Here is a 26,057-nt window from a genome sequence, read left to right as displayed (position 1 = left end):
CTTCGTCGGTAGGCGAGTCTAGTTTTTTGACTGCTCTGAGTGTCCTGGGTAGGTGATTTGCTTTCCTTCCCGTCGTGCTTTTGTGAGGCTGTTCTCGCGGATCTTGACTTGTGGAGGTCTGGGTCCGTTCTTCATGACTCTCCAGGCGCGTGCCTTTTCTTGGTAGTGAACCTGGCATTCGTCTTGTTGGCATTCGTCCCACTTCATGTCGTTGTCATGTTGACGTCTCATAGGAAACTGAGGGCTGGGTCTGAAGACTGCGAGGTTATCTTCAAACAGTACCATGGTCCATCCGATCATGGCGGATGTCGAGTAAATCTCGCGGATGGGCTCGTCGTTGTGTCTTCTGGGGTAGAATTGGTAGTCGTGCTTTTCTCCCATGTGTTCTTTGCATCTGTCGTGGAAACACTGGGGCCAGAAGAGGGTTTGGTGAAGTCGGTGGTTGCTTCTCAGCGCGGGGTGGTCTTCCGTGTGTAGCTGAGGGGTGTAGTCCCGATCTCGCTGATTTGCCGAGGTGCCGTAAAAGTGGCGATGTTGCTTGTCTTGAAGCATGTCGATTTCCTGGTACTTCAGGAGTTGCTTGATTCTGTTTTCCTGGTCGTCAGGTTCCTCTTCAGAGCTAGAGTCGTCCACACTGGGGTGGAACCCATAGGTAATCTCTGTCTGAGTACGTTGTCGGGCAACGTCGCGAGGTTCGTCCGAGTCATAGGGTGAGATTTCGCCTTCTCCAAAAGTCCAGTTAGTGGTCATACTGAGGAGTTGTTGTTCCGTCAGGGGATCGTGCTGGTGTTCTGGTTCTTCCTCTGATTCTTGTTGGCGTAGATGCGTTTGTCGGGCATCTTCTCGCTGGATTAGTTCCATTTCCTTCCGGATCTGTTGTTCTTCGTGGTGGAACCGTTGGTTGATCGCATGTGCGGTGATTGGTTCTGGTCGCTGGATTCGTAGCATCTCGTTCAGTTGTTCTCTGGGTTTTCTTTGAATCTTGCTGTTGCTGGTGTGCATCATTGCCAGGGTTCTTGGGCGAGTGTCTGGAGCGGACATATCATATCCGGATCGTCCAGGGTTGCTGTCCCTTGGGTAGTGTCCTGACATTTCTTTGTCTTCGAGGTGGATCCGGCAGTCGTCGTCGTAGCATCCGGTCCAAGACTGGGATGCATGTGAGGCTTTTGCAATCGTGTTGACTTGTCGAGGTCGTTCGGCTACTGGTTTCCAGGGAAGTTTCTTGGGTTGTCTGCAGTCTTTGGCGATGTGGCCTTGCTTGTTGCAGTTGTAGCACTTGGGGTTCCAAGGCTTCCTGTCGTTGGGTTTAGTCATCATGCTGAGATCCATGGGTCCGCTGTGTTGTCCGTAAGCGGTGCTTTGTTGTTCCAGTTGCTGCGGGGTCTGTTGTCGTTCCGCTGGTTGTTGAACTTGTGCTGGGGTTGCCACTGGTACTTGCGTCCCGTGTTGGGTCCTTGTCGTTTTTCGCCCTTTTCTTTGCGTCGTTCGAATAGCCTGTTGTCGATCTTGATTGCGAGGTCGGCATACTGAAGGAAGTCTTCGGGGCGATCGATCTTGACGATTTCGTCCTTGACTTCGTCTTTAAGTCCCTGATAGAACATGAAGATCTTGGTTTCCTCGGTGAGGTCGAGCTGAATGCTGAGCTGTCTGAACATGGCGGCGTACTCCTTGGTTGACTTAGTCTGTCGCAGTTGTGCGAGATCTCTTTCAGCTTGTCGCTTTTCATCGGGGTCCTGGAAGAGAGATCGTAGGGCATCTTCGAATCCCTGAAAACTGCTGTAGATGTCTCGGGTCTCGGTGGAGCACTCGTCCAGGGTTTCGTACTTGAGGAATTCTTCCTGGATGGGTTCAAACCATTTGAGGGCTCGTCCTCGTAGGTAAGTGGCGGCATGGACGACTTTCTCGGTTTGACTGGTGAAGTCTCCATGGTGGAAGTTTTGGTAGTTCTTGACTTGGATCAGGAATGACTTGAGTTGTCCAGGGGTGCCGTCGTAGGTGATAGGGGCACTGAGCTTGAGTTTCTGTCGTCCCCCAGTGGGGGTAGTGACGATGTTGGCAGCAGCCCGAAGGGTGTTGACTTCGTTTTGTAGTTCCTGTATGAGAGGGTTGCTGCCTTGTCCTCCTAGGAGAGCGATTCCGTTTTCAAGGTCCGTAAGTCTCTGAGGGCCGTTGCCGAGCTCCTGGATCATCTGTTTGAGGCCTTGGAGTTCGTTGGCGGTTTCGTTGTACATGGCCTGGACCTTAGCAATGTCGTCGTCTCCTTTCTTGACTCGGGCTCGAAGCTTGTCGTAGGTTTCCTTTTTGAGGGTGACTTCGTCGTCCGAGTCCACTGCCATCGGAGCTCCCTCGAGTTCTTCAGCCAGGCTCTTGACAGGCTGTTTGGAGGAAGAAGAGCTTCCCGGAGTGGGTGACTTGGCGGAGGTACGTGAAGACATTCTTGTCTGTACTGTTAGTAGGTTTCAATGGTCAACTTACTGAACAGGAGCAATCAAAGTGTTACGGTCAGCTATCCGACAGTAGGGTCTGCTAACAGAAGCTGGGGATTGAGACGTAATAACAGTACACTTAGGTCGTGGTCTGGGTAGTAGGTCGTAGGCTGATAGTAGATCGATCGTCAGAGGCTAAGGTGATCAGTCTTAGGCTCAACAAGTAATTCGCAGTGAAGGTAAGCTGAGAGTATCCGTGAGGATGAATACTAAGTTGATTGCTGAAGAGCTATGGAGGTCTGACCATGAGCCAGGCTCAGGGTCATACTATATACAGGTTCCGAACAGTTCCTTACGATGCTGGATAGCTGGGATAGCTCATATCCAACATATCCATGGATAGCTAGGATAGCTCATATCCAACATATCCATCCTTGTCTTGTGTCCGTACTGTTCCCGAAGTCACGTGACCTGTACCATAGTTCTTCCTTTTCCGATGACTTCTGGTTACACCTGTGTCACTGCTTACATATGTTCCGCGTTAGCCGCCGAGATCCCAGGCGGGGTTGTTCCAACGTGTTGTGCCTAACGGGTCGTAACAAGAGATCTCTACCCTCTTATTAGCTAGATTCTACTATATCTAGTTATACTAAGTAGTAAGTATAGCATTATTCTAACGAAAGGATGTACGTTATGACCCGAACGAGCTGTCTTACCATGTGTCCTGCTTCCTCAATTTCTGCAAGCCAAAGCCCGGTAGTATTCTTGATTCTCCCACCGTGCACACCCTTGGACGCATTCCACGGCAGCTCTTGCCATGGACTCGCTCTAAAAGGGGTTCGGCCAGCCCATCTGACCTTCTTCAGGCCCTCCAAGACACCCTCAGCGTTGCAAATGATATCAGCCACACCAACATATACCAGCACGTCCACAACACCTTGCCATCTCGAACGAATGTAGGTTTGAGAATGGTCGAGAATCTTTTGCAGGTCTTTGATGGCGGGTGTGTAAAAGTCACCAGACTCGAAGTACCGTCTTTCTATTAGTGGGCTCATCATGTCCCAACCTTTCTTTCGACCGCCGGTCTGAGTTGGAACTTCGAGTTGATCCCTGAACACCGTGTCGGAGTTGAGAACGTCAACCATCTTGGCAATGTCCGGATAGCAGTCCCGAGGACCTGGGCAATTGCGAAGACGTCTGTCGTAGTAGCTTCTTGTCACATAGGCAAAAATGCCAATGAAATCGTCTTGGCATAGCTTCTTCGGCTGAGCACAGAGGACTGGATCGTCATCTCCCAATGCGCATGCTCGAGCGACTGCTTCGCATCTGTCAACAGCTTTTAACGCCCTGGCACAGTCTTCAGGGTCTAGGTGAGTATCAAACTGGTCCCGGTACGGAAAACAAGACACATCATACATCGAAACTAGTTGCTCGGCAGGGCTAATCCATGGGTTGCCGAGCATCGACGACCTCAAGGGTATGGTGGCCAGAGCCGCCTTGACATCGGGCGCTGAAGTCAGAAAGTCATTGTACTCAAGTATTGTCGATGCAATTGACGGGATATATCTTCCGGCATATGATTCTCCCGCCAGGTGCAGGTCAGCGTCAGCGAAGTCGGGGAACGCCTCGTAGAAGAGCTTTATGAAGCTGATAATATCGAGAGCAGACTCTTCGGCGCGGGAGGGATATGATGTTTCGTCGGAGTAATCATCCACATAAGAGAACCCGACACCGGCAGGCCGGTCGAGGTAGATGATATTGAAGTGTTCCGTCCACGAATTAGGGTTAAACTCGGTCCCGTTGGCACCATCGCTGAGGCAGGGTCCATTTTCGTAAAGCATGCCATGCAGAGAACTGCCGCCCGGGCCTCCCTGGAACCAAATCATCAAGGGTGCATCTTGCTCATCGTGTCTTGCTTCGTGGAACCCTGCATGCCACGCATCAGTACTTTTGTTTCTGCGAGAGAAAGGTGTGGTAAGACGGACAGAAAAACAGATGGCGTTCACCGATATCTGCCCAACCAGTGTGCTGCCTGGCGCCTGCGTGACAAAGAAGCGCGTCATCAGCCGACCAACTTTTAACGCGTATTGAGTGGTCACTAAACTCCGACACACTCGTCCTGTAGCCTGTTGCAACGGCGCCGACGACATGATTGGTGAGGGCCGCGCAAGCTAAAATGCGCGTAAGCCAGCGTGGGGACGCCATCAAATTCGCAAAAGAACGCGACAGAGTCTGGGGACAGTGCTAGCTATGGACCAAGAAACCGGAGAAACGCTCGCTGGTGACAAATGGAAAATTTGCGCCATCAGACTTTGGTGACACCCTTCACAGGATCATGATGGAATGGCGGAGTGAGTCAACATAAGCAGCTAACGACCACCACATTGTCGCATTTGTATTCCCGAACAGGCAATTTTGAGGGAAGAAGATGGGTGGGGCATGCGGTGCGGGTCGGCCGACCCCGGTCCGTGGCTTGGCCTCAGCAGGACCCGGGAGTCAGGCAACTAACAAGAATTAAAAAGTCTTGCGAAGAGTCACTGTACAAATATGTCGGTAAGATGCCTTGTTTTCCAGTAATTTTTGGCAGGAGGAAAGTTCAGAGTCAGGCCTCAAGTCAACACAAGACCCTCACTTACAGCAAAGCCGTCATGTCAACCAGTCACGCATTGCCGCCGTCACGCCGGGGAAGACGGAATGTCCAGCCGGATCTGATGATCGATCTCAGCCGGAGGGTGGAACAAGATCAATATCATCCGTCAAAGAACCCAAAGGGAATCATTGACCTCGGCTCTGCTGTCAACGAGCTGATGTTGGAAGACATTGCCAGCTGGACCAGGTGGAATTTGAAGAAGGGTGAACTGAAAGATGGTAGGCTTCCCAACGAAGAATGATTCGCATTTGGACCGCCATTTGACGATTTCCTTTGGTCGTAGGTCTCGGATACAATGATACCCAAGGCTCCCCCGAGCTCCTTAAAGCCGCCGCCGACTTCATGAACGAGCACTTCAATACCCGCATCCCATTGACTTCGGACAACATCCTTGTAGCAAACGGAGCTACGACATTGCTAGACACATTGACCTACAACATCGCTGATGAGGGTGACTCGATATTGCTTCCAACACCTAGCTACGGCATGTTCGCCCACGATATCTCCACAAGGAACCAAGTGCGGCTTGTCGAAGTCCCATGCGATGACATACCTGATGATCGGTTCACGGGACAACCCACAGGTAATGGTGACGGAGCTCGCCAATGCGAGATTGTGGCCCGTCTGGAAGATGCAATCGAGCGAGAGTTGAGTCAAGGGCGGAAGGTTGCCGGCGTCCTGCTTGCGAACCCAGAGAACCCTTTGGGTCGGTGTTATTCCGCACATGTTCTCTTGCAAATATCGCAACTATGTTCCAAGTACAAAGTGCATCTTGTTGTCGACGAGATATACGCCATGGCCGGAGACAACTTTTCAAGCATGTTGAGTCTAGGCCTGGACACGAACTTCAGAAACGTGCACGTCCTGTGGGGGATGAGCAAAGTAAGTTGCGGCGATCTCGCGTTTTGTCCCCACTGCGTGAAGATTGAATCAGCTTTGTCCCCGGTGACGAGGGTGCTAACGACACAAACCGCAGGACTTTGGACTTGGCGGTCTCAGAATTGGGTTCCTTGCCACGTACAACCAGGAGATTCACAATACCATGCGAACTTTAAGGTTAGTCCAGCCAGTCAGTGAGGATACAGATCCTTGCTAACAGTCCCCAGCATGTTTGGCTGGGTCTCATCGTACAGCGCGACGATTGCGGCAAAGCTGCTGTCGGACAAGAAGTACTTCAGAGACCATTACACGCCAACGTTCAACCGCCGACTCAAGAAGAGGCGAATCCTTGTCGAGGGCGAGCTTGAGAAGTATGACATTCCATACATGAGGGCCGACTCAGGGTTCTTCATGTTCGTCGATCTCTCCGACTGGATGGACTTGCTGTTCGCACAACACGGCAAGGATGACGAGTTGGAGCTCTTAGAGCACCTGATGGAGAACGGAGTATTCCTGGAACCCGGAAAGGTACGTCAGCGGAACTTGTCTCCTCTTCAGACGAGATCGGAAACACCCAACGCTGACACGAACTCCGATGCGCGGCAGGCATTCTTCGCCAGAACCCCAGGGTGGTTCCGCCTGAGCTTCGGCGCGGAGAAACACACAGTCAAGACCGGTCTCCAGAGGCTGTTCCGCTGCTTGCGGGCGCTGGACGGGAAACCAGATCCATTGGGCGTTGCAGATCTCACACCGTACCTCCCACCTTACCGCCAAATGGCGCACATAGTCGCCGTGTAAAACCGAGCATGCTAAGTCGGCGTAGATGATTCTCGGTCTCGGCATCCCTCCCGGTGGAACACGGGGAGTTGCTGCGACTCTTGTCAACGGAAGACATATGCCGGGCCTCAGACCTCCCGAGTTGGTGAGATGGCATGACTCAATCGCGGTCATTCCGAGATGGGGGGGTTTCGGGCAGGGCTTCTGCCAGCTGAAGTACAGACCAATCACCTCGTACTCGCATGATAATTCGAGACAATGCGAATAATGATTGGTGGGAGTGCATGGGGTAGATCGGCAAACTTGTCCAAATTGTCGGGGTTCTGGGCTTTCTGTCTTGGGATTTTTCTGGGTCGTCTGAGGTCTGTCTCCAATGTTCACGTTCGTCCTGTTTTATGTCGATCTCGGAACCAAAGCCGATGCATGGTCTCCGTGTTTGAGCGCATTTATCCATAGTCTTGTCAACAGCGCTAATGTCATGACATATCTTTTTATTCTTTGAGGAACTACACCGGCAATTGTGAATGGTGATGTTTGAAGAGACAGTATGATGATTCGATGCAGCCGATATGGCCGTTCGACGCGTTTTCCATCTGATTGCCATCTGGTGTTTTCGCTCGTCCCATTTCATGATGCAATATGGGGAGGTGACACCTGATGAAATAGAGTTTGTCCTTTCAGACGGTTCTGCTCCGCAACCAACCTCAGTGTTTGACGTTTGAGTCAAGCATGTGTTGTGCACCAGCGCGCTCTCTCGTTAGACAGCAAGGGCCAACTAGTTGACATGACTCGGGGAGAAATATCGTCGACCCAACTCATGCCTTCCGACTTAGACATATCAGACCACAGCCATATATAAGTCGTCAATATTACCATGTTGTGTTCGCTATCGAATTCAGTCTCAAATTATACCTTGTCGTCTATACTCATCAACATCATCAATCGTTTTCAGCCAAAAGAATATCCCTGCCATCTTCAACCGACATCAACATGCGTTTCTCTCTCGTCGCCGTCTTGCCCTTCCTTGTCTCTGCTGTCGTTGCGCAGCGCGGCATTGGAGGTATGTGGTCCTTGAAGCGGGGTTTTATATGACCTCCTCAACCAATCCCGCGATATGGTCCTGCGTAGGAAGACTAACATTTTATTTCTTGTAGGTGAATGCCGCAATGACGCCGACTGCATTAGATGTCTTAACAACAAGACACCTCTCATCTGCAAGAGTATGTACTATCGTCCAACTTATCTCTAAAGGCTTGAAGTTGCTCACAGGTCTTAGCTGACTCCACGTCCACAACTGGCAAGCGATGTGGCGCTGTTGATCCCCCTTGCCGGCCTTTCTAAGTTCTCGGAGGAGGGAGCTATGTTTTTATGAATCGGCGTTCGGAGATTATTGGATTACCCTCACACGCTAAGGCGACGGTTTTGCCATGCTTGGGATAAAAATTTATGAGCGGCATTTCTGAGCTCAACTTTAAATGATAAATGATGGATCACTCCTAAGTCTTCGGCTGACTATTCGTGCGGCATCCTACTGCGGCTGATCTCAAATGATCGGGGCACACTTTTGCCGCTCATCTCGGAACCTAGGTATATCTCATTGACCAATGCTGCCGACTCTATTTTTGGCATTCTATTACGTTGGCTGAGAAACCAACATTCCTTGTGTCCGTATTCTCAAAGTGACAGAGACCCGAGGAAGAAGTGCTCAGCTCGTAGGAAACGAAGCGTCCGCCAGCGAGAAATACATCCCCTATCTGCGTCGTTCACTAACGCTACTTAAGGTTTTGTATTACGCGTATTCACGCAAGTCTCCTTTACCGTTCTTGGGGTTACTATTACGCATACATCAATAATCTGCGGGGAGAACTTGTCCCTGAGAAAACCTGTTGACAGAAACTCCGCCAACTGGACTATTAGCACCAGTGGTGGAGTTTCTGTCAACAAATTTCATATCTAAGCCATCCACTTGTAAAGAAACACGGATATAGGCCAAGAAACTTGTCCATCATCTGGTCGCACGAACAAGGCCTTCGGGTATCACGACCTCTGGAGGCAAACATCGGGTTCCGTCTTGTGACCCGACGGGCTGTAGACATTTCCATCTGATTCGTTTCTTAGTCTAGTTCGTTGAGACCTTCCTGACGCGATTCCGGTGTCCTTGGACGGGCCGATGGCTGTCTGTCTGTCTGAGCTCTTCTAGACGCATACGTTTCCCAGACAGACCTACAAGTCATTAGCATTGCGATGTTTATCTTGGCTAATTCGCACAAAAAGCCCTCATACATCGAGAATAGTAACACACATTGAACTCCGTTAATGGTGCAATCGGCTGGTGCCCAAAGCCAGAAGCCAGATGCTAGGGCTGATGTAAGCATGCACAACTACCCCAATTCTTCCCTAAATATCACTTTTTCGGGGCCTTTTCTTTCTTTAAGAATAGGAGAATTTTCTTAGTTTTTTTCTGGATTTATAAAATATTCCCCTATGAGACCCTGGCTAAGACAGGCTGTATAGTAGAAGGCGCGCGCGTGAAGAGGCTTTTTAATGCTCTGGCCCTGGCCCTGCAGGAGGGCTCGCCAGAGCTAGACACCCCCCTCTAGCCCCTGTAAGGGCCCTATAGGTATAGGGGCTATAGGGGCTATAGGAGCCCTATGGGCACTGCTTGCCTGGCTGGGCTGGCTGGGCTGGCTGGGCAGTATAGGCAGTATAGGCAGTATGGGCAGTATGGGCAGTATAGGTAGTATGGGCAGTATGGGCAGTATGGGAATAGCCTCTCGGCAGGCTTAAGCTATCTATCTGGAAGCGGGGGTACTTTAAGAGCCGTCTCGCCAGTGGCGAAGTCTCGAAAAGCCCTGGTTTCTGGCCCCTGGCACACATCCGATTGCACCATAAAACAAAGCCTCACTTAACTTCCACTTAGGCGCCGGAAACTAAGCGAAAGTTGCGGAATGCGGCGTTGGTGGCTGACGGGACGGACCGCGAGCGGCGTCCGCTTCAAATGCCGAATAGGTGCATCTCGCATTCGCAACACTTTGCTCGACTAAGGGTTCTCAATACCTAGGGCGCATCAAGTCAGGGCGCAAGACCTGGAGAGCGCTGTTCTCATGAGGACCAAAAGCCTGTGTAATAAGGACCATCCAGTCGGCATTCGACCTTAGTTCTCCTGCAAATGCAACTTTTAAGACTTGAGAGATAAATGTCGATTGCCTTTGGAAATCCTGACTTCACCAAGGATCAATCCGAGCGTCGGTGCGGACGTATTAGACGAATCACGGAGCATGGCTTATGATGACCTGGAAAACCCCAAAGTGGGCCATTTAAACTCGGATGACAGACGTGAACAAGCCTGTTGTTCCACCAGCTTAAACGATGGCTGCATGACGCACGCAATCAACCTTCCTTTCATTGGTCGTGACAGGGAAATGTCATCTTAAATCTCTGGTCAAAGCACGAACACCACCGGCAACTCTATCCATCTCCCGGTCGAGATCGGCGGCGGGGCCCACTTGTCGGGCACTCGGACGCCTTTGGCAACTCTCCGAGATACGAATACGGACCCCATCTGCCGACTCCCGTCCGCATCCCTCACGCGCGCCCCGTGGAATCCACGGACGCTAGCCAGACAACCTTACATAACGTTCAGCGATTTTCAGACTTCCCGCCACTGGGGTGCAACAACGGGCGGCACTTCAGTCGGAAGTAGTACCCGCAGTGGAGGAAAAGCTTGGCCCCATCGATACGTAGACGAGGCATAGACGACGCGTGCATGTTCCAACGGTGGAGTTGCTATTCGGGTTCGTTAAAGACTCTGCTAAGAGTCGAGTCGCGGTTTCGGTCTTGGCAAAGTCCGTCATGACGATATTTCATCGCAAAGATGGGAACTATAACACAACCTGTTCGTCCGGCTCGGATTGCTGAACTGCTCAACACCATCAACAGACGACATCAACACACACACTCACAAGAACGTGGAACTCGACCGTGCGATATCGACTGAACACGACCACAACAAGACGAACGCCTTCCTTCGCCACCATGGCTTACCCAGCCCTCGAGTTGGGCCTCGGGTCCTACTCGATCCCATCTCCCAGCGAAAAGCCGATCCCATACCTCGCAACAGTCTTCCTGTTCATCGTGTTGTTTTACGCGATGGGCGATAGCGGCCCGAACCTCCCCGAGATCAACCCTCTGAAGCCTTTCGAATTCACCAATTCACGCCGCATGACTGAATTTGTACAACAGAGCAAGGACATCTTCCTGCACGCAACAGCAACCTTTGGCAAGAACCCGTACAGACTTTACTCGGAATGGGGCGCCTCTGTTGTTTTGCCGGCCGATTTTATTCACGAGTTGCGCAGCGACCCGCGTCTCGACTTTATCACGCCTGCCAGCGATGTAATACAGCCCACTCGGGAGGAGCGGACGAATGTTAAGGACTAGTTTTCTAACATGGACGCATATAGGACTCTCATGGATACATCCCCGGTTTTGAGCCCTTCGCGGGAAACGATGATTCACCCAAGGTCGTGACCAAGTACTTGACCAAGGCGCTGAGTATGATACTATACCTGTCCTAGTCCGAAAGCGCTTCAAAGCTGACTTGCGTGTCACTTCAGCCAAGCTTACAAAGCCAATCTCCGAAGAAGCCACCATTGTCCTCAAGCAAATTTTCACCGACAAGAAGGGTACGGCCTGAGTTCTGGTTTCCGATCGAATGAGAATCCAAAAGCTGACATGGGAAATTAGAATGGCACGAAATGGTCCCCAAGGATGACATCATCCGCGTCGTCTCCCGCATGTCCACCAGAGTTTTCATGGGCGGAGAGCTCTGCCAAGACGACGAGTGGATCAAGGCCTCCTCCGAATACACTGCTGCCGCTTTCGGCGTTGGCTGGGAACTCGGCTACTACCCCAGATGGTCCCGACCTTATGTTCACTGGTTCCTCCCGTCATGCTGGAGAGTCCGAAGGCTCTTGGCGGACTGCCGAAGAATCCTCAAGCCCCATCTCGAGCGCCGTAAGGTTAAGAAGTCCCAAGGTGTCCAGTTTGATGATTCCATCGAGTGGTTTGAGGAAGTCTACAAGAACAGGAAATACGACCCCGCAACTGAACAGGTAATTGGTCACCCTTTCTACAACTGAAAACAAATACTCAACTATCATCAGATCACCCTCTCCCTCGTTGCTATTCACACTACGAGCGACCTCCTTCAAACGGTTTTGATCGACTTAGCCCGCAACCCGGAGCTCATCCAGCCCTTGCGCGACGAACTAGCTCGGGTCTTGCCTGCCGAGGGCTTGAAGAAGACTGCGCTCTACAACTTGAAGCTCATGGACAGCGTCATCAAGGAATCGCAGCGTATGAAGCCCGTCCTTCTCTGTAAGTTCAAATCCCCTGAATGGTGTTTCTTCAGTGATGCTAATCTCAAACTTGAAGCTACCTGGCGCCGGCTTGCAACTGCTGATATTACTCTTTCCAACGGCTTCAAGATCCGCAAGGGCCAGAAGATCATCGCCAACAACACTCACATGTGGGACGAGCAGTGGTACGAGAACGCCAGCAAGTACGACGGTTACCGTTTCCTGAACATGCGCTCTACCGACGAGGAGAAGTACGCACACTTGGTTTCTACAAGCTCAAAGCACCCCGGCTTCGGTCATGGACAGCATGCTTGCCCCGGTCGCTTCTTCGCCGCCAACGAGATCAAGATTGCGCTGGCTCATATTTTGCTCAAGTACGACTGGAAGCTCCCTGAGGGATGCAACCCTCAGCCTGTCCCATTCGGCATGGCTTTGTTGCCAGACCCCACTGTCAAGATGCAAATCCGCAGACGCAAGGAGGAGATCGATTTGGATTCCATCGACTGCTGATTGAACCGCAAGTTAGGTCCTTCCCAGGGCTTTCACCGCACTTTGAGCTCCTTCAGCTTCTCATATACTCTGGCTTGAACTTAGCAGTCGCGAGGTATTCCAGTTTGCATGGCGAAGCAACCCATCATTTCAAGCATCACCACTTATTCCCTTCACCTGTACTTTCTCCTACTCCCCTATGTCAATAGATACAATGCATTTAGACTATGATCATTTCACGTAGAGTTTAACTCCCCTTTCATCCAAGATTGTATCAAGAAAAGTGACTCCTTCGGCTTGTCAGCTGGCACCATATGCCCCGCATCGAGAATTTCTGCGAAGCTGAGGCCATTCTTTTCTTTGAACGAGCCTATTCTTTCGCCATTCAAAGTGTATGATTGAAAGTCCTGTGCTTGGAAAGCGGGCTGGTGACGCCAACGAATGTTGTGAACTAGATTCTTTTCTCCCGCTGAGTTACAGAACCAATCTTTGTTGCCAGCGTAGACAAGCACCTTGTATTCCTGTCGTCATCTTAGCCTTGGGTTTACAGAAACGATATGGTCTTCCTTACCTGATCTAGCAGCTCTCCGGCCCAGGCGACGGTGTCAAAAGAAACATCTCCTGACTTGTCAAAATGTTGTCCCAGCTCATAGTCAATGATGTTAAATGTGGTATCTTCGGACACCCCAAGCTCCTGTTTTACCGAGGAAGAGTTGAGATATTGCGCGATCCAGTCGGCCTCTTCGTAGCATAGCCCCCCGTCAGGGCAAGGCTTGCGGAAATCGTAAGGGCTCAGGTGCTCGTCGAAGATGAAGTAGACGCTTCGCTTCCTGCAATAGTCTAGCACATTATTACAGACGTCGGCATCGTTATCCATGTCAGTGCAAACCTGCAGCATGCTCTCGCATTGCGGCATATGCGCCTCGATAATGGAGCAAAGACTGTCGTTGTAGACGGGATTGGGCCCTAGACATCCCGTCGGGTAGAACCCAGGCCATTGCAGCTTCTGTGAGAGCTGCGCGTTGCCCAGTTCAATTCCCTTCAGGTTTATCTTTGTCTCATTGACATTCGCAGTTGAACGCACGAGTTGCGCCATTGGGGAGGACTGTCTGTGGTGGATCTTTCTTGCAAGTGCTGCAACCCAGGTCCCTCCATACGACTCTCCTATGATGTAGAAGTCTTGGTGCGAATATTGCGGGAAATTTTCCATGAACGCCGTGAGAAAGTTGTACATGTCGGACTTGGCGTCTTCCAAATTGGTCACAGGAGTCTTGGAATATGAGAAGCCAACATTTGATGGTTGACTTTCCAGTCCAATTGATCAGCTTATGCCTTGTCTTCCTAGTGATTTCAGGAACAGTCCATACTCAACAAAAATGACGTTCGCGTTATTGTTCCATGCATATGGATTTGGTCTTGTTGCGTTGGCGCCGTCAATGAGGCAAGGACCAAGTTCTTGAAAGAGACCAAAGGCTACGGAAGAGGCGCCGGGGCCCCCACTCATCCAAAGAACCACAGGATCATTGACAGGATCGCTGCGACTCTCCGCCAACCAGAAAAACAGATGCTTGGTGTCATTATCTATATACTATCAGCTTTGAAGATCTCACGCAAACACTCCAGCTTTATCTACCGAAATCGTAATATCCAACATGGCCTTTGCCGGCGGACGCGCAGACAGGTGCCGGTGGGTCCAGGACTCGAAACGTGCCAGCTGCGCCGATGGCAGGGACCATAGCCAAAACTCCCGAAAGCTTCATGCTTAGGAGCTACTCAAAGACTCCGCGATCTAAACAGTACGTTGAACAAGCGACGATGTAGAATTAGAAACGCAACAGTTTCGATTTCTTGAAGACGTCTATCACGGTGAGCGGGGACTGTGGGCCTCCGCATCCGTTTACCTGATTAGGATATCTGCAGCCATGTCTTTCATGTAAGTCATGTGTTGTCTGGGAGTGCCCACTTGCCAGCTCGAGTTGAGGACCGGGATGTACTGAATGGATGCTGAGGTCACGTCAAGGAGGCTGTTCTTCCGTGCTCTTTACAATCCCAAACATACTTATTCTGAGACAAAACACTCAGGTAGCGGGACTTAGGCACACTCCTGCCATGCGATCTGATCGAGTCGTTGGTTAATTTCAAAGGGAGGCGAACAGTTCAGAGCTCAATGCTCCAGTAACTTCATACAGCACACTATTATCTTTTAGCATCCATTAGTCCACAACCAGATTCATTAGAATTGCCCAAGCTCATTTGCAGCATAGAGTAGGAGACTAGGAATTCTTCTTTAGGCTTCTAAATATCTAACAGTTACTTAAGCTAAACACCATTACATCTGCGGGCGTGGAAACTGAAAAGAAAGATTCCAAATGCGACAGTGAACAGGAAAAGAAAGAAAAAAAGGTCAAAAGAGCGGATCGAACCTGAAGGCTCTAGCGCCGGATAACCACGAACTCTGTGTCAGCTGGCATACTGGTTCTACCATACTGGGCATATTCACGGCCGCTTATTCCTAGCGCTGTTGTTGCTCGATCCTGACGCAAACCTCCCTACATATCTTTAGGGCCGCCTCACCTTGAGGCAGCGGTTGGTGGGCACGTGACTTCTCAAGGTGACTCCCGCCTCTCACCCAGTGCCTCATTCACCCAGAGCGCCTTTCTCTCAGGCTCGCTGCGCCGGACGCGTTTCAATCAGGAGTTGCTAGAGTCTCGTCCCGAAAAAAACTTTTCTCTCACCCTCAGAGAAAAACAAAACAATCCCAAGTTTTCCCACCCTTCCCATTTCTACCCCACCAACTTCATCTCACCACCACAATAACTTGAGATGGCAACACCTTCCAGCTTCACATTGCCAATGCGGCCTGCGCAGCCTAAGCCACAGGTGAGGTATGCCCCTTTCAGCCTGTTTCTACTGACTCCTTTCATTGACACTGAAACAGTGCCAACGACAATGGCGACAACAACGACAAGGACACCGATGGCGCTGAGGTCAACGATGACAAGGGCAGCGAAGAGCAGGGTAGCGACGACCAAGACAACGATTGCAAGAGCAGCAACGACCAGAGCAACCAACAAAGCTCTGAGAACCTCGACCTCGCGTCCATGATGACCTCCCTGCCGCGTCGAAACTTTTCAGCGCATCCCAACATCAAACTGCTCCCGGGTCTTGACTTTGATGTTCCCCAAGACGCTACTTTCGCCAGCCAGCAACACTCGGGCCTAGTCGCTAAAATGTTTCTTCCTCGTGCCGTCAACCAGCCTGCGTCTCTTGAGGGTTTGATCAATGCCGCCGACCGATTTCGCCAGCTTATGGAGGTTGGTCTGCGAACTTATCAATTCAACCCAAAGCTAGCCAGCGTCAGAGAGGTCTTTGTCCAAGCTCTCAGACAGCTCCGCGGGCTCCACCCCAATTGGAACTTCGATGCCGCCCCGCGCAAGTCGTCTGCCATCATCGACCAAGTCATTACCGCTCGGAAGCGATTCTTGACTAAAGGAGGCGACAAGCCTCAGATCAGGTCGACGTTCTTGCCGTTCCTCCAAGCCATTGATGAGTTCATTGACGGTGCCGAGTCAAAGATCGCTGCTCAACAGGCAGCCAATACCCCTCTCGGTGAGCCAGTTTTCCTCAGTACTACAGTAAGAAAGGATCTGCGGAGCTAACCACACCCCAGTACTCCCAGCTCAGGCTGGCCGGAAGCGAACCTCCGACGATCTCGAGGATAAGATTTATAACCTCCCGAAGATGCGCCGAATCACTCCCAGTGAGAACGAGGACGAGGCGGAGGGTTCGGCGAAGACCACTGACGAGGAAGTCGCGTGTTCAAAGTGCAAGGGTCTTGAGGCTGGTTTGAAGGCGGCAAATAAGCGTGCTGAACTTGTCGCTCTCCGCGTTCACGATGGCTGGGTCCACCGTATGCACCAACTCTGGGATGTGGTCCGACCTGCCGTCAACCGCGAGAGAAAGGATCAAGGCAAAGCAGAGTTGGAGTCGGACCAGCTTGTGCGATTCCTGCGCACCTCCAAGCTCGGAGATATTGCCGATGATATTCTCGGTCTGAAGTCGTGAGCTAGCATTCGCATTAGGAGGGTAGGGGGGTCTCTGAAGGAGTATCATCACAGATTTTACGTAGGGTTCATACCACACCAGTCAATTCAAATAATGCAGCTTTGGCAAACTTCTTGCATGTGCAGAAGTCCTTCTGGCTTCAGATTGAAATGCTCAATCTGTCTTCAGAAGGATTGACCAAAATGACGTTTCGACATGAACAGTTTTGACGAGTATGGTAGCGGTAGCTCTCGAACAAGTTGGTACTATCGAAATAGCGCGACTAACTACATGCTCCTTTTTTGAATCGCTCTGAGATCTTAGGATAATTCATCAAAAGCGGCATTTGTAAATTCCCATGAATGTGGACAAATGGACAAAGCTTGCGTGGAAACGTCTGTCCGTGGCGCCTACTAAGGCAGGTCGTCCTGAGCACACATTGATGGCCACAAAGTATTTAGGGTGGCTAGTGCCCGAATTCTCCAACAACCGAGCTGGAATAAGCGGCCGTGAATATGCCCAGTATGGTAGAACCAGTATGCCAGCTGACACAGAGTTCGTGGTTATCCTCTCAAGCACTAGGGTTCGAATCCTAGCGCTAGAACTTTTTTTTTCTGGAAATCTCTTAGGACTTCCCCCCTCTTAGTCATAGTCATTCTCCTTTGAATTGCCCGGCACGTACCATGTGTGAACGCTGCTTACCTACTAATAAGCAGTTTCTCGTTTTGATATCTCAGCTGGCATTATCGGTAGAACGCCGGAGAGTTGAACCACTCAGATCACAGGCAGGGATTTAGGGCCCGCCTTGGCTAATCTTCGGCGATGCCATGGCCAATCGGACGGTCGCAACCTTCTGCCATTACGCCTTCCCCACCTCCCGCTTCAAAGCCGCTATTCCCCTTTTGGACTATCTCCCAACCGCCGTCGTGAAATCGTGGCAGGTCCATGTTGGAAATCGGGTCTGCCATGAACCCTTCCGACGACGGCGGGGTTTTCGGGAATATTTCCATGTCGCGTGAGTAAGTTCTCAAACATAAGAAGAACAGGAGCTGACCTCCTCAGGAAATCGGATCATGAAAGCATCCTGCTACCCCTCATCTCTTTGATCTTCGGTTTACAACCTGCTCATCAACCTTGCCTGATTCAGTATGGCATCATCCACCTACCCTGAGCTCGTTTGGCGTCAAACCTCCACCGGGCTATGGCAACGCAGCGTCGACGAGATAGAAAAGCACTATGCCATTCTTCCTGTCCTCTACGAGAGCAGCGGCCTCATGTTCTTTGCCATCACCGGCCATGTCTCCCTGACCGTGGATGTCGCCAACGCCGGCTCCTATTCCGACGTCAGCGCCGTGGATGAAGCTCTCAAGAAAGCATGGCTCGCACTCCGTCACGACCATCCCACCATTGCTTCTCAGGTCACCCAAGACCCCACCACCGAGAATTGGACAAAGACCTACCGCCAGTTCCAAGACGAAGCCGACAAAGAGGCCTGGCTCAAGACAACCCTTGTTCCGGTCTCCTCACAACAAACCGGCATCACTTGGGCGAACTCCAACCCCCCGGCTCCCAAGGTCCCAACTCTCTTTGTCCTCAGCCCACCATCCAACAATGACGGCCTCGTCCGCCGCGACCTCGTCCTTCGCTCGCCCCACGACATCATCGATGGTATCGGCACCCTCACCCTCCTCAACAACCTCATCACCCACGCAGCCAAGGCGTACTCCGAAGGCGATGCCTACAAGCTCCCACCATTCGACGGCTCCGAGGCCGCAAACCTCAGCCCTCCGTTCCGCATCGCCGCCAACGTGCCCCCTTCCCTCACCGATGCCCAGCAGAAGCGTCTGGCCGATATGTCCGCCCAAAAGACCGCAGCAATGGAGACACCGGGCGTTGAAATTCTCGACATGCCCTACCGCTGCGGCGCAGCTGTTCCTCACCGACACCAACGCGTCTTCCGAACCCTGACCGAGACGCAGACCTCGGCCCTCCTCAAAGCCTGCAAGGCCGCCTCCGCAACCCCCACGCACGCCTTCCACGCCGCCATCGCCCTCGTCCTCCGCGACATCCAGCCCCGCGGCCCCGTCTCCAAGCGCGTCCGCTACGTCAACTACATCCTCCGCAACGAGCGCTCAAGCTGCCAGGCACCCTACAGCTCCGCCGAACACCCCGCCGCGCTGTACCACTCCGTCCCAGGCCAGAGTCTCGTCGTCGACATGGACCTCCCCGCCGATGGTCAAGACAACGCCAAGTCCGTCCAGGAAGAGTTCCTGCCCATCGTCCAGCAGATGAAGGACTTCTACCACGGCGTCCGCAACGACAAGGAACACTACGCCCTCGCCACCGACATCTGGGCCGCGATCACGCCCGAGCTGCCCGCTGGCCCCCGGCCCATCCCCGTCCCGCCGCCCAAGGCTCACCCCTCCGTGTCTATCTCGAGCATGGGACGCGTTGATGGCATTATCGCTCCCAAGAACGGAGCCTTCGAGGCCCATGATCCGTGGGTCACCGGCGAGGAGCTCGGAAACGGGCTGGGTCTGTTCTTGGGCACCTTCCGAGGCGAGCTGTGTCTGAGCGCGGCGTACAATGATGCTTGGCACACTGAAGCAGACATTCTCGACTTCTTGAAGCGATGTGAGGACGTAGTATTCCGTGGATTTGGCGTTGACTCTTCTTAGACGGATTTAGAGGAGATACAGGCTGCGACTCGATGGTCACCGGCCGTAGATGCGTTACTATTTAGTGCGAATGACCTTACGAACATCAGACATTTCCCTCAATATACTTGGAAAGATTCTCAAAAACCTAGCAAGCCTCGGCAAACCCACGTGATAGCCTCTATGCGTTCTCCGAGACCTGCATGCTGCCAACCTATCTTCATGCCTAGACCTCGGCACACCTTCCAAGCCCCCTTGGCTAGCCTCGCCTCGCCTCGTCTTTCCCTCCCAGCCAGCAACCCAACTCCAGGAAAAAAACCGGACACGGAAGCATTCTAGACCTCTTCTCCCGCATACATGCGCCCGGCACGCCAATCCTGCCGTCCTATGCACCCCCTGAACCTTATCTGCCTGCCCCGAATATTCATGTACATCTCCCCTGCGGGAACTTCGTATGATAGACCAACGCCCATGCCCTGATTCCTGGAGGATTCCATGTATGGACGGTCTCGGCCTGCATGATACTTTTTCCTTTCTTGGATATATCGGTGCCATCCAAAATGTCTGCAGCTCACCGATACCAGGAAGTGTCATGGCTGACTTGAGTGGTTGTGCCGATTACCCATTGCCAGCAGCCGTGAGTAGCCGATGAATCCCAATGGCATTTGTTGCTCAGGCGTTGAAGCCGTTCACATGGAGCATTTGTAGGGCAAATCATCATCGCAGGGTATACATCGTTTCTCACGATTATTTATGGGGGATGATCGTCACAACTACTACTTCTATTACTCGCCCTTCATATTACAAGTCTCTGGAAGTGGATTGAGGAACCAGATCCAAATGGTATTCAAGGATAGATTGTGGTATCTAAAGCGCGTTTCGAAAAAGGAAATCCGGCAAGCTTCTCTCTTGGTGACCTGGAGGGGCCGTCACCATCCTGACTGTGGAGTTCAATTCAGTAGAGTTACGTTTCCGAAGTTTTGCAACAGATGTCTAGAAGAATCTGTTCATCATGCGCTTCCAGGTAGGCCAGGACGCAACCTCGGCCTTGTAGGCGTTGATCTCATCCCAGTCAAGCTCACGACGACCGGTGTCAACATCCATTTGATGGGTGCGAAGCCAGCCAGTGCGCTTCCAGGCGAAACCGATGACCCAGAAGACCATGATAACAGGAACAGTGAGCATCGCCTCGAAGAATCCCTCAGCATCGTTGAGCTCATCGTTGTTCTTGGGAGGGGCGATCGCAACGAAGAACTAGGCTAGTGTTAGTAATGCAAGAGGCATAGAAACTTCAATGACAAGAAAGCTTACCTGGGCAATCAAGACGATGATGCAAAGGCCTAGGCCGACCCAAGATCCAGCAACGCCAAATGCCGCCTGGAAGGGGATCTCGTCAACCGTGTGGCCGTGGTACGCCCAAGCCTTGCGGAAGCGAATGTGGGACAAGCAGATAGATCCCCAAGTGAATAGAGCAGCTAGAGCAGACATGTTGAGAAGCCAGTTGAAGACGGTCTCACCGTCAGCATCCAGATTCATGAAAGCAAGGGCACCGCAAAGCAGATGAACAACAACGGATGGCAAGGGGCGACCACCCTTGTCGACATAGCTGAAGATCTTGGGGGCATAGCCTTGTTGCGCAAGAGCAGTGAGGGTACGGGAACCTCCGTAGACGCAGGACACGCCAAGTGACAGAACAGAAACCAGAATGATGCAGTTCATGAAGTGGTCGTACCCGTTCAATCCAGCATGCTTGGCAGCGATGACAAAAGGCGAAGCACCGTCGGCATAAGCGTTCTCAGCACCGAGGAGAGTGGGGTCATCGGCGGGAACAAGCAGACCGACGAAGAAGAGACCCAAGATATAGAAAAGGGTAATACGCCAGAACACCTGCTTGATGGCGCCAGGAAGAGACTTTAGCGGGTTGGCAGACTCAGCAGCAGCCAATCCAACAAGCTCGGTACCGGCAAAAGAGAACGCAGCAGTGACAAACACGCCGCAGAAGCCCTTGAATCCGTTTTGGAAAGCACCCGGGTCGTACCAGTACCGAGCTCCCCAGTATTCGTTGTAGCGGCCGTTGGAAGGGCCACCTCCCAGGACAAGGATGAATGCAACGATCATGAAAATACCTGCAAGTCTATTAGAATCATCGTAGTCGGTGGGGATTGCAATCCACTCACAAATCGCACTGAGCTTGAGAAGGGAGGACCAAAACTCCTCTTCGGCATATCCTAAAGTTCCGAAGACGTTGATGAAGATGATGGCGACCCAGAAGACGGTAATCCAAACCGCTAAACTGACTTCTCTGGCGCCTTCCCAGTAATTGATAGTTAAGCCGCAAACAGTCAGTTCGAGAGGCAAGACAATGGCCCACTAGTCGCTGTCAGCTTGGGTTTGCGCAGTCATTCGGCGGACGTTCTGACCTGAAATACGTAATTCCAACCCATAGCAAATCCCCAAGAGGGGTCGATGAAGCGGGATGAGTAGATGTAGAAACCGCCGGACACGGGGTACATGACAGCGAGTTCACCAAGAGCGTAGACAACGTTGAACATCATGACACCAATAATCATGAAGTCAATCAGAACAGATCCAGGTCCCTTCAAGAGGTCAGTACTAAGTAGGTCATGATCGGGGGCATGCAAAGACTGACACCAGTGCTAAGAGCACCTCCGGAACCGACGAAGAAACCAGCACCAATGGAGCCGCCTGTCAGAAAGTCAAGTCAGAAGTTGCTTTATAGCCTTCATTCGCCAACGAAACGTACCAATAGCAATCATGTGAAGATGACGCGACTTCATGGTACGGTCAAGCTCAACGATGCCGCGGCCGTAGTCGCGGGGCTTGAACGACTCAAAGTTGAGGCCATTACGCGTGTAAAAGTTCTCGTCACGTTGAGCCGCTCCATGGCTCAGAGCGCCTTCGCCATATGCAGTGGCAGCCTTGCCACTAACAGGGGGAAGGCCACCGCTGGGGGTTCCAGTATGGACCTGGGTGGTCTCGGGCGTCGAGACGCCATCGTGAATGTCTTTCTCGGCCGCCATGTTGTTGATTCGCACTGGGCGATTATCCGTCCTCAGCGAAGGAAAGGGTAGGGCCCTTGGACGCAGTTGCTTGGAAAGGAGGCGACGGGCCTGTGGAGAATGACAGGTGAAGCACAAGGGTAGGAGAAGAGCAAGCTCGCTGAGAGTTGAGGGGGGGGACGCGGTCGGATTAAAAGGACGAGAGGGCGATCGGTAGAGGACGCGACGGCAGCAGCTACAAATGCGACGGTCACTCTGGCCCTTCCCAGCTCCTTGCCCTCGTTGCCTTAGCACATCTTAGCATGCATCCATATCCGTGTTGGTACCTTGGCCTCGCACCCTACCCGGTGTCTCCTTGTCATGCCGAGCGATTGCATGTATCCATGACTATCAGCGGCGAAGAGCTGGCAGGCATGCGGAGGGGAGCAAGGTTATGGAGAGGCAACGAAGCAGCGGTAACCAACGAGTCAAAGAGCTGCAAGAGTCGACATCCGGACCCAGGCGAGTAAGATGGATGTTTGCCAAGCGGCAGAGGAAGGCCAAGTCTTGGGGAAGTGGAGTGAAGCAGACGGGAGGCCGGACGAGAACAGAAGGTGGATTTGGAGAGTTCAGGGAAGTGTCGCAAGACCCCATGTTGATCGGAGGAGGGACTCGAGGCATGGGCTGCCTACGGATAGGTAGCCAAGCATGTTGAATAGATACCGAATAACCAAGACAAATGAGAGTGAGTGATAGGATTGGAGGACGTGGGCGTGAGTCGAGGAGTCGGCATGGGTGTGGACGTCGATATGACATGGCCCGTGGCCACGGGCATGCCAGAGACCGCGGCAGCAAATGGCGTACAGGAGAGCCACAGAGATCAGATGTTCTTGAGGGGAGAAGAGGCCGTTGTGAGGGCTACGCGGGAGGTAGCGTCGTGTATTTTGTGCGTAGCTGACCATTATCAGCGGAGCCCGCCCGGACTGATGCATGGAAGGACGTGAGGACGTTCCGCGCCTTCTAGGGGCGGCGGGGGGCGATCTTGGCGGGGAAATATGGGTCCCGTTGGAGGGTGTGGTACAGTGTACCTTACGTACCGGCGATGGGAAAGGGAAAGAGCACCTAACGCACCTGACGGGATAAGGCAGGAAGGAAAGGAGGAAGGATGAGTGTGACCAGAAGCCATAAGGACTTGTTGGAAGGTGCTCTTACCTCAGGACGGAAGGTATTGCTCGTAACACGGTTATCGCAATTGCTCACGCTCAGTAATGCTGTCTTGTCACACCCGACAGAGAAGGAGCGGACCCTGCACCTGCATCTGCGGCGCCTGCTCCAACTGCCCTGCCCGCCCGCCCCGTCCTCCTTCCTTTCCAGCGCACCGCCGTACTACTCCCGCTTCGTCTTAGCGGACAGGTGCCTTCCAACTCCCGTCCTCCCCAGGCACCCTCCCCTGGCGACATTCTCACTCTTTTTTTTTTTTTTTCGACGTGACACGATTGCCCACCAGACATTCCTTGCTCGCGACATTTTCTAGTTTCTTTTGCGCTTCACACGAGTTCCCTCCCAACCTAATCCCGGAGAGAAAGAAACATGTACCACCTCGGCCAGTCCAAACGAGGCCAATTACAACGGGTCAGCGGTCTCGAGCGCCCCCAAACGGCCACCCTACAGCCAAACCGGTGGCACCAGCACAGATGGGGGATGGGCGGACGGATTGATCGATTCAACAACGGGTGACGGCTGCCCACCTAACGTCCTCCATGAATGGATGCAATTTGCGGTTTGCAGACTCTTTGCGCTGCCCAGCCCTTGGCCTTTCAAAAAGTCCTCCACGCAGCCAGTGAGCTTCCAATCTGCCCCGAAGCACTCGCTCACGCGATTACGTATTCGCAAATTGAAGCCACCGACTTGCAGACCCCTGGTCTCTACAGAGTACGCGACCGCTACCTCAACAAGACTCGCCTGCTTCCAACGCCATTGAGCCCCCAAGCGAGCAACAAAACCCAGTTCCCTCCACAAAATTACGACATCTCACTCGCCGGCCCAGAAATGCCAACCCTCGCCAACCCTTTGGCAAATTTTGGCATCTTTTATCGACTCTTCATCAGTGGTACCAAGCTCTCGCCAAGTTGCTTTATCGGTGTTGGCACCCCCGCCACAGCCAGATAACGCCCCTTCAGACTTCTGCCAAACGATCTATGGGCACCTTTCCCGCCGCAACCTGCGAATGCCAGCGACCCGAAGAATCCCTCCCCCAAGACACCAAGACGCCGGCCAGCATGACCAAGACGATTCAACGGTGGGCCGTACCACCATACGACCCTTTCCTCCTCGCTGGATGTACGCTCCCGCCATCTGTCACCTGTCGATTGTCCCTTCTTCAACAGTAAGCGACGAGACTCGCCTATCTCTTAGCTTCAATTTCACATATCGCATCGCCCTTCTGGACTCCTTCCACCTTCTATAATTGAGAGCTGCGCCGCACCGTTGCCTTGGAACTTCCCATGGGCGAGCCTTCTCGGGGAGGTGTCGTTGTCTCGGCATGCCAGCCATGTCGCAAGAGGCTGATTCCCCCCGCACCCGGGATCACCGCCTAGCTCACCCGTACGGCCGCCCTAGGTAGCAGTCTACCTGCTGACTTCCGCCCAACGAACACGCCATCTCCCACAACTACCACCCCGGAGCCGTCAGTTGCTGCTTTGGAAGGCTGGCACGCGAGGAGATTTGCGTGGGCAATGGCACGAAGTCCTCGAAGCCCCTCCCGACGGCTGCCGCAGCCACGTCGGGCTGGCGAACAAGGCTTGTCGACGTCCTCGCATCTGTCGGCTTTGTGTCCCGCCTAATGCGAAGTTCCTCTGTGAATGACTGCTACTTAAAGAATATTTCTTTCCACCGAGCAGAGCAGAGCAGACAGCAACATTCGTTAGGCGAGTGACACAAGTGCGCGCTGTGTTCCATTGCCCATCAAAGCCGGGCGCTGCTCATCCAACTAGCCCACGGCGTTGACTTCGATTTTGGAAGTAGTGCCGAAAGGAGGGAGACATCACACTGGCTGAGAGCAGCGCTGGAACGCGCGAATGCAGGCCACCTTGCATCCTTCGGGGAGCCCTGACCTGCAACCACCATGTCCCATTTCCCTCCGATTGGTCGCTGAAGCGCAGTTCCACATCGTTCGCACCACACCTTGTTCAGCGGGGCCCAAACACTGATCATTTCGGCCAGTCACAGTCGAACGATACGACGGAACTAATGAAGATGACTGACACAGGGCTTGAAGCTGAGAGATTCTGACCGAAGGTGCTCCGTTGCTAACCAATTTCAAAGTCAGCCTGATAAGGTAAGGCAAGCAGCTGAGACTCGGATGTGTTAATGGACCGCGGGAAAGGATGGGTTCCGCCACCAGGGGCTCCCGTCACCTTATTCTAACGCCAAGCCATCACTCGCTCCTGCTGAATGGGAGCATGATGAGCCGCAATGACGGGCATGGATGAAGACCGATTGCCTCTTTGTGTGATCAGTGACAATGAAACCATTTTCCTGCAATGAATATAAAATGTGTTGGTCGGGGGTCTTCTAACCGCCTCGGCGGAAGGGCTCTTGAATACCTAGTGTTGATGAGGAAGTGCGACGGGTTAGATTGGGAGGGAGCATTGGTTTGGTACAGAAATGCCGACCGGGCCACCATACCACCCAAGCAACCAGCAATAAAGGTCTTGTGGACAAGGAGTGATCCCCAGACTCATCGAGTGTTACAAGTCTACTGTCCGGGGATTTCT

At 52.6% G+C, this 26,057-nt stretch overlaps 11 protein-coding genes across 11 annotated transcripts; 5 read left to right on the top strand and 6 right to left on the bottom strand.

The window, feature by feature from the left end:
• Window positions 1-18: 18 nt before the first annotated feature.
• Window positions 19-1,002, bottom strand: CGGC5_v014916 (uncharacterized protein; the record flags this gene model as incomplete). The annotated part of the gene is made up of 1 exon (XM_032027869.2): window positions 19-1,002. One exon carries the CDS (start codon window positions 1,000-1,002, stop codon window positions 19-21), a length of 984 nt encoding a protein of 327 aa, XP_031875813.2.
• A 311-nt stretch (window positions 1,003-1,313) lies between these two features.
• Window positions 1,314-2,435, bottom strand: CGGC5_v014915 (Retrotransposon-derived protein PEG10; the record flags this gene model as incomplete). Its single annotated transcript, XM_032027868.2, has 1 exon — window positions 1,314-2,435. The coding sequence occupies one exon, from the start codon at window positions 2,433-2,435 to the stop codon at window positions 1,314-1,316; it is 1,122 nt and encodes a 373-aa protein (XP_031875814.2).
• Window positions 2,436-3,094: 659 nt separating this feature from the next.
• Window positions 3,095-3,571, bottom strand: CGGC5_v014914 (Carboxypeptidase Y-like protein; the record flags this gene model as incomplete). Its single annotated transcript, XM_032027867.1, has 1 exon — window positions 3,095-3,571. One exon carries the CDS (start codon window positions 3,569-3,571, stop codon window positions 3,095-3,097), a length of 477 nt encoding a protein of 158 aa, XP_031875816.1.
• A 184-nt stretch (window positions 3,572-3,755) lies between these two features.
• On the bottom strand, window positions 3,756-4,576 carry CGGC5_v014913 (Carboxypeptidase Y-like protein; the record flags this gene model as incomplete). Its single annotated transcript, XM_066153171.1, has 4 exons — window positions 3,756-3,783; window positions 3,843-4,353; window positions 4,412-4,465; window positions 4,537-4,576. The coding sequence occupies 4 exons, from the start codon at window positions 4,574-4,576 to the stop codon at window positions 3,756-3,758; spliced, it is 633 nt and encodes a 210-aa protein (XP_066007543.1).
• A 498-nt stretch (window positions 4,577-5,074) lies between these two features.
• ACCS-0 (1-aminocyclopropane-1-carboxylate synthase-like protein 1) lies at window positions 5,075-6,782 on the top strand (the record flags this gene model as incomplete). The annotated part of the gene is made up of 6 exons (XM_032027864.2): window positions 5,075-5,294; window positions 5,360-5,958; window positions 6,053-6,132; window positions 6,183-6,483; window positions 6,562-6,707; window positions 6,779-6,782. The coding sequence occupies 6 exons, from the start codon at window positions 5,075-5,077 to the stop codon at window positions 6,780-6,782; spliced, it is 1,350 nt and encodes a 449-aa protein (XP_031875807.2).
• A 940-nt stretch (window positions 6,783-7,722) lies between these two features.
• On the top strand, window positions 7,723-8,073 carry CGGC5_v014911 (uncharacterized protein; the record flags this gene model as incomplete). The annotated part of the gene is made up of 3 exons (XM_032027863.1): window positions 7,723-7,792; window positions 7,887-7,952; window positions 8,009-8,073. 3 exons carry the CDS (start codon window positions 7,723-7,725, stop codon window positions 8,071-8,073), a joined length of 201 nt encoding a protein of 66 aa, XP_031875808.1.
• Window positions 8,074-10,767: 2,694 nt separating this feature from the next.
• Window positions 10,768-12,602, top strand: eqxH-3 (Cytochrome P450 monooxygenase eqxH; the record flags this gene model as incomplete). Its single annotated transcript, XM_032027862.1, has 6 exons — window positions 10,768-11,127; window positions 11,196-11,286; window positions 11,349-11,417; window positions 11,479-11,846; window positions 11,898-12,111; window positions 12,169-12,602. 6 exons carry the CDS (start codon window positions 10,768-10,770, stop codon window positions 12,600-12,602), a joined length of 1,536 nt encoding a protein of 511 aa, XP_031875802.1.
• A 215-nt stretch (window positions 12,603-12,817) lies between these two features.
• CGGC5_v014909 (Carboxypeptidase Y-like protein A) lies at window positions 12,818-13,815 on the bottom strand (the record flags this gene model as incomplete). Its single annotated transcript, XM_032027861.1, has 2 exons — window positions 12,818-13,102; window positions 13,153-13,815. The coding sequence occupies 2 exons, from the start codon at window positions 13,813-13,815 to the stop codon at window positions 12,818-12,820; spliced, it is 948 nt and encodes a 315-aa protein (XP_031875799.1).
• Window positions 13,816-15,434: 1,619 nt separating this feature from the next.
• On the top strand, window positions 15,435-16,646 carry CGGC5_v014908 (uncharacterized protein; the record flags this gene model as incomplete). Its single annotated transcript, XM_032027860.2, has 3 exons — window positions 15,435-15,466; window positions 15,520-16,190; window positions 16,252-16,646. 3 exons carry the CDS (start codon window positions 15,435-15,437, stop codon window positions 16,644-16,646), a joined length of 1,098 nt encoding a protein of 365 aa, XP_031875803.2.
• Window positions 16,647-17,773: 1,127 nt separating this feature from the next.
• CGGC5_v014907 (uncharacterized protein) lies at window positions 17,774-19,303 on the top strand (the record flags this gene model as incomplete). The annotated part of the gene is made up of 1 exon (XM_032027859.1): window positions 17,774-19,303. The coding sequence occupies one exon, from the start codon at window positions 17,774-17,776 to the stop codon at window positions 19,301-19,303; it is 1,530 nt and encodes a 509-aa protein (XP_031875800.1).
• A 972-nt stretch (window positions 19,304-20,275) lies between these two features.
• inda1-1 (Amino-acid permease inda1) lies at window positions 20,276-22,323 on the bottom strand (the record flags this gene model as incomplete). Its single annotated transcript, XM_032027858.1, has 6 exons — window positions 20,276-20,536; window positions 20,594-21,408; window positions 21,460-21,652; window positions 21,703-21,879; window positions 21,933-21,988; window positions 22,047-22,323. The coding sequence occupies 6 exons, from the start codon at window positions 22,321-22,323 to the stop codon at window positions 20,276-20,278; spliced, it is 1,779 nt and encodes a 592-aa protein (XP_031875804.1).
• Between the last annotated feature and the right edge of the window lie 3,734 nt (window positions 22,324-26,057).

Source organism: Colletotrichum fructicola (genome assembly GCF_000319635.2).
Source record: "Colletotrichum fructicola Nara gc5 chromosome Unknown KSG_Nara_v1_contig09, whole genome shotgun sequence".
NCBI lineage: Eukaryota > Fungi > Ascomycota > Sordariomycetes > Glomerellales > Glomerellaceae > Colletotrichum > Colletotrichum fructicola.
The sequence above is the reverse complement of the archived record's forward strand: the minus strand, read 5'-3'. Positions and strand labels throughout refer to the sequence as shown.